Source organism: Amborella trichopoda, chromosome 13 (genome assembly GCF_054954075.1).
Source record: "Amborella trichopoda isolate Santa Cruz 75 chromosome 13, AtrichopodaSantaCruz75HAP2 v2.0, whole genome shotgun sequence".
Classification (NCBI taxonomy): domain Eukaryota; kingdom Viridiplantae; phylum Streptophyta; class Magnoliopsida; order Amborellales; family Amborellaceae; genus Amborella; species Amborella trichopoda.
In genome coordinates, this window is record NC_142348.1 from 46,784,538 (window position 1) to 46,791,356 (window position 6,819).

Sequence of the window (6,819 nt, forward strand, 5' to 3'; positions counted from 1 at the left end):
CACATTTAGTTATAAAGTTTAAAGCTTCCAAAATAGTGTAGATCGAGCAAATCTATAAAAACTTAAAAATCTTGAAAATGGATGACCCAAAAATGAGTTAGAAGATGCACTATTATCAAAACTTAAAATCCATTTTTTTCTTATGCCCATGCATCTTGATGTTTAGATGATCAATTTGAGGATAGGTGGGCATCAAAACAACCTCTTTTGGTGAAACTTTCGAGGTAGGCACTAATTTTATTGTTTAGAGCCACGGCTCTATATAAACTTTTTTCTCGATAAAAATAATGTTAGAAGGAGCCCGTACAAGAATAGTATGAGTCGGGGGACTAAAAATCCGAGTCCACCACTGTTTGATTAGTCCTATAAATGATATTCAATACCTTGCCTCGTCAAATAGTCCATTGTCACACCTTTCCAATCCCATGATACATCTCATGAAGAACCCACGGGAACAATGGCAGTGAATGTCCACATGCACTCTTGGAAGAAATAGCCAATTTTAAGAAAGGGTGCAGATTGCATACGGATGCATCCGTATGTGCAGATTTTAGCCATTTTTGAGAAAGGGTGCACATTGCATGCCGATGCATCCGTAAGGTGCAGCATCAAATTTAAAGTACATAATTTTGATATAAAATGTTTTTAGGATTATCTCAAAATTTATTTTTATATTTAATTATAAAATTTTAAATTTTAAAAATAATTAAAATCAAGTAAATCTATAAACATATGAAAATCTTGAAAATGGATGGCGTGGATAATATATTGTAAAATGCACTATTTTTTAGACTTAAAATCTTTTTATTTTTCATAATCATACATCTTGATGTCGAGATGATCAATCAAAAGGTTTTTCAATATTAAAACTACTTTATAGGATGGATTTTTGAAGGGCATTCGTAGTACTACGTTATAAAGTAGCATCCTTATATAAACTTTTTCCCTCAAAAAAATCCTCACAAACTGGGAAGCACGAACTAACCCCAATTGATGAATCTTCATTTCCAATACCCCAATTATAACACCATGTTTTAAAATTCAATTTCGTAGAACGTTGTAATGGCTAATTTTGGCCTATAAGAGACAAACGCGGTGCATGGGTCACAAACTAGCTGCTCCCTCGACGATTTTCCTTATGAGGTCTCAACGGTTGATTTCTCTTGCTTGATATCTCTCTCTTCATTTGAACGGTTGATTTCTCTTGATTGCTAATTTTAATCAAATGTTATTACATCTGTCTCTTACGCTCAACGGTTGATTTCTCTTAGCATGATTGTTACTTTGTGCTATTAGAACTTTACCAGCCATTGAAATTATGAGGGGTTTCATAAATCAAAACAAGCCTAACTGCTGGTTGGAGAGATTAGATTAGAATTTTAAAGTGAATAAATTTAAAAATAAATAGTTTAAAAATATAAAATACAATATTATAAAAAAAAAGCATAAATTATGACCTCTGGAGCATAGTTTACTATACTCCCTTAGTTCAAACTTCAAAAACCTACTTGAGAGGAGTTTTTCAATCTGATATTTTGAGATTCACTTAAAAATTACTAGATGACTAATCTAAAAAATAGAATTTGAAAATTTGAGTTTTCTAATGCTTAGATCACGCCATATTAAAAAAAAAAAAAAAAACTAGATGGCCACTATTCAATCTCAAGACATTATTTTTTCTAAGTGCATAAAGGACACAATTAGGTAATTTTATTATTGAGATCGATCTATAGGTTGAAGAGGTGACATCCCCAAACTTTGGAGCCTTAAAATTAGTCCTCAGTGGGCTTTTCCTAGAGGAAGTAAATGAACATTCTAGTCCCGAGGGAATAGAATATCTTTTATCTATAAAAAATGGTTCTCCTATTTTATTTAACCAATCTAACCCGTCAAATATTGTTTTATCCCATTTTCAACCACATTCAGATTTTCCTTTGGATTAGATCAGCCAAGCGAAGCCGCCGGTAAAACCCCCTAGGCCAATCCAACCATGGTTAACTATGATCTTAACAACGTAACCAAGAACTTTGCTAATAACTAAATACATTCTATGGACATTAACCACAATGGGTGGGGTCTCAAGTACATACTTACCAAATAGACTTTCCCACTATTAAAAGTAAAGCTGTATTAGTACAGCTGAACTTCACAAAACACAGATTTTCTATGCGATTAGATTTTGCCTGACATCATTGATTTCAGTTAAATCAAATTTTGAGCTCTAGAAGGCTTAGATGAATTGTTTTTTTTATGGACGAGTACTTTATTATTTGGACGGCCTAGATGAGATCTACATACATGCAGAACGTGATGTTCCACAAATCCAGTTTCTCAAATTGGCCTGTTATAAGCCCTAGCTTATATAGTTTTTCTGTATTCACTTCCTATTAATTCACTACTTTTGCAAATGTAATTAAAACAATAAAATTGATCTTCTATTGTTCTAATCCAAAATATAATCTACCTCAGCACTCATCAAAGGAAAATTGTCTTATGTGGGCTGGACCGCATTTCTACATATGCGGTCCGAGAAGTGTAAAGCATCCATCTTAAACATGGATGCAAGCAGGTGTTCCATCTGAAAACAATGGAAACTAACGGTCCAAATATTTTTAGTAAAATTATATTTTTAGCTTTTAAAATTTATTTATTTTTTCATTCATGATCTCCATATTAATTATTACATGTCCTTAAAATTCAGTATTAAAATCAATTTCAAAAATATATTTATCAATAGGCCCGCAGTTTTACATATGCGAGCTTGGCCTCATAGAAACCAGGTCCCTCATCAAAACACTGCTCCCTACCTAAATGGGCCTCAGTCTTTATTTTTCTAACCTTTTTAGCTATGCCTTATCGATCATGGATTTTGAATGTTTGTAGGCAGTAAATCTGTTGTCTTCGAATTAATTTAATTTTGAATTTTGAGAAAGAATACAGTAATTTATTTTTTATACAAAAATGCCACAAGTACCTTATTCATTAGATGTAAAAAAAAAAAGGGTTCCTGAAAAAAACATTCTCCACGGAAAAGGAACTCAATTAAAACTGTTTTTAATGCGTTTAAACCACCGAATTTGACATTTCAATGTGTGGGGTGATCTAATGCGTATACGATACTCCCATGGAGACTCAAGCAGAAGGCTTGGGAATATTATATTGATCAAAAATTTTAGAAGCCACTAAAAAATCACCAGATGATTATATTTAAAATAATAAAATATTTATTTTTAAGAACAAGAGGTGACAATTACTTTTATTCGTTAGATTTTAAATCGGATGGTCGTGAGTGTGTCATTGATTAGACTTACCGTTCAAAAACAAATTCTTGAATTTTGTAAAATATTCCAAGCCATTTAATTTGACATCTAATGGCTACTGACAATTCTGACCTCCTTGTAACAAAAATAAATGATCTTATTATACATAATTCGATAAAAATAATAATTTACATTTATACAATTCTTAAAAGGAATAATTTAAATTTTGAGATTTCTAATACATAGATCTCACTCTTAAAAAATTAAACGGTTTTTATTCAATTTTCATTGTTTATTTTTTGTTTCTTAAGCCCATAGGGATTGCAAATTGGAAAAAAATTTATTGACTTTTATATATATGTTTAATAAGCGGCCTATATGCTCCCTTAGGAGCACCAAATCTTTTGGCTGCAATTCCTTCATTGACAAACCACGACAAAACCAAAGTGGATGAATTACAAAATTGGAAAATAAAATGACAGCGAATATCTTTCTGATTCAGATGAATTACAGGAGAGAAGAGCATCACATGGTTGATTATTGTCATTCAGATGAATTGCAGGAGAGAGGAGCATCACATGGTTGATTCTTGTCATTCAGATGAATTGCAGGAGAGAGGAGCATCACATGGCGTGGGGCTTCTTATAAGTGATCATATCCTGGATGAAGAGGGTGAGGTTCATATGAGATGAACCTCCATCCTCCACTGCTCTCCTCGCCATTTCCCCCAACTCTCTGGCCCTCCCCCTCATCTCACCATTCCCCATCATCTCCGACACTGCCCGCTCCACCGCCTCCTTCGGCACCACTCCTTGGGTTTCCTTGTCAACGATTGCCACCGCTACCTTCAGCACATCCACCACCAGCCTCGCGTTCAACGGCTGCTCTGCATACAGTGGCCACGAGACCATCGGGAGCCCCGCAGTCAGGCCCTCCAGCGTCGAATTCCAGCCGCAGTGCGTCACGAACCCTCCGGTTGCCGGGTGTGAGAGGATCAGGATCTGCGGTGCCCATCCTTTGATTACCATTCCCCTTCCCTTCACACGTTCCTCAAAACCCTTTGGCAGCCACTGGTCCACCTGCTCTGTGTCCCCTCTCACCACCCAGATGAACGGCAGCCCGGACGCCTCTAAACCGAGTCCAATCTCTGTTAGTTGCGTTGGGGCGAGCTTGTGCGTGCTGCCGAAACACACATACACGACCGACTCTGGTTTCTGTGTGTCGAGCCATCTCAGGCATGCGCTTTTGTCGAAAGAGGCCTTCTTTCCCCTCGCTGCCTTGTCAATTTGATCTCGATTGCAAAGGGACACCGGCCCAATGGGCCACGCCTTCGTCCCCTCCATGTTCTTGTAGTGGTCCACATATTCTGGCTCCAGCTCGTTGAAGCTATTCACAAGAGTGCCGTAACTCTGCACATCCGCTCGCCTCATCACCTCAAAAACTCTGTCAAACCCAGAAGCCATCAACTCCACATTAACCTTCCAAAACTCGGGCAGCTGGGTTCTCGTGAACGTTAGCTCGCCGGGCAATCCGGGCAGCAAAAAGGGCTCAGCGTCTGAGCCCACGTTGTTGTGAGGCTTGTGTTCACGGATGCAGCGTAAGCAACAAAGGCTGAAACAGCTGGTGCCATGGAAAACAAGCCTCGGGATGCCGAACACTTTCCCCGTCTCCACAGTCCACCAGAAGAAGGTGTCCGAGATGATGCAGAGGGGATTCTCCACCTCCTGTCTGATGAGCTTCTCAAAGGGTTCTCGGAGCATCTCGGTTGCCCGCAGAAAGTTGGACATCAAATCATAGGAAGGGACATCTTCGAAGCTCTCGCAACCTTTTGGCAAGCCTACTTCAGCACATGGGAACTCCATCTCAAGGACACGCACCCTGGGGCTCCACGCCGCTGCCCGGATCCGAACCGCATTCAGAGGGGTGGTGACCAGAGTCACGGCGAGCCTATGGTCCGCAAGCATCCGCGCGATGTCGAGCATGGGTATCATGTGGCCCTGAGCCATAAATGGGAATAACACAACATTGTGCCTCTGCTCTGACTCTCCCTCTCCCTCTCCCTCTCCCTCTCCCTCCATAACCATCCTCGATTCTGCTAGCCACCGTAATAGAGAGAGAGACAGTTGCTTGGAGATTTTGGGCCACCGCGGCTATATATCGGGTTGTGGTGTGGTCAAGTCTTCAGCCTACTCGTTTTAATATTTTAGGCTTGCAGGTATGGGCCGGGGCTGGGCGGTCCTGACTCGTACCATTCCTACTCCCTATGGGGCCGTTTGCTGCATGCCAAAGCTCTGGCCCATGGCGGTGATGAGGAGGCTCTCGGACTATATTTTGTTGCTTGGGGAAGAAGCTAATGACTAATTTAGAAAAGTAATCAAATGAAACCAAATTTTAAAAAGGCCGAGCGCAAGGAAGTTCAAAAAATAGCAACTATGAAAGGAAAAAGTTTATAGTTTATTATGAAATGTAAATAAACCTCATATTTTATATAGGCGCCAAAGACAAAAGGTCGCGGTTTCCACGCCCGCATTTCTACCTAGGCTTATGAAAACAAAATAATGAAGGACCCGGTTTTTATGCGGCCAAGGCCGCATATGTAGAAATACTGGGCTCTTGATAAATCTATTTTTGAGATGGATTTAAAGACTTAGTTTTTAAAGATATGTAATCTCTAATATGGATATCATGAATATAAAAAATAAATTTTAAAAACTAAAAATAATAATTCTAGTAAAAAAATATTTTTACCGTTAGTTTCTATTGTTTTTAGATAGAACATCCACTTACATTCATCTTTAAGATGGATGCTTTACTCTTTTTTTAACATAGAAATGCTGTCTAGCCGACATGAGACAATTTTCCAATTAATAATTCTCATCTCAAAAGTATTTCCATCGATGAAAATCTTCATGATGGTTCTAGAATTAATTTTTAACATCGACAATAAAATTTGAAATTAAAAAAATAGTAAAGATCTTGTGAATATGTGAACACTTATTTTTAGGATGAAATGAACGGTCTAGATAATTTGTTACACTATACACTACTTTTAGACCTTGCAATCCTTTTTTTTTTTCACAACCATAGAGTTTCAAGTCGAGATGATTATTGTAAAGGTTTTTGAATGCTTGAATTACAATTATCGAAGAGTTATAAGTTGGGGGTTTACCTATTTTGATAGGGCTGCAGCCAAATATTCTTTTTTTTTTTCAAATAGATTGGAAGTTAGCTTTTTAAAAGTATTATGGATGATGTCAGGGAGATGGAAACCAGAACGTGATAACTAATTATAGTGGAAACATTCTTTTTTTTTTCAAATAGATTGGAAGTTAGCTTTTTAAAGGTATTATGGATGATGTCAGGGGGGATAGGAAACCAGAACGTGACAACTAATTATGGAGGTGCTAACACCACGGCCCAACCCTTTTCCCCTATTAAACTATTTTCCATTGTTATACTAATTAAGTAAGGAAAAAGTTTATATAAGGTTGCAACCTTAAAATGTAAAATTATATATGCATCTCAAAAATCTATCGAAAAATATTGTTTTAATATTGAA

The 6,819-nt window shown here is 37.6% G+C and overlaps 1 protein-coding gene across 1 annotated transcript; it reads right to left on the reverse strand.

Annotated features, from left to right (window-relative positions):
• Positions 1-3,588: 3,588 nt before the first annotated feature.
• On the reverse strand, positions 3,589-5,558 carry LOC18438291 (scopoletin glucosyltransferase). The gene has a single exon (XM_006848467.4). It carries the CDS (start codon positions 5,342-5,344, stop codon positions 3,884-3,886), a length of 1,461 nt encoding a protein of 486 aa, XP_006848530.2. The 5' UTR covers positions 5,345-5,558; the 3' UTR covers positions 3,589-3,883.
• Positions 5,559-6,819: the final 1,261 nt, after the last annotated feature.

Coding starts and splice junctions, on each gene's coding strand:
- LOC18438291 (XM_006848467.4), bottom strand. CDS start 5,344: ATGGTTATGGAGGGAGAGGGAGAGGGAGAGGGAGAGGGAGAGTCAGAG.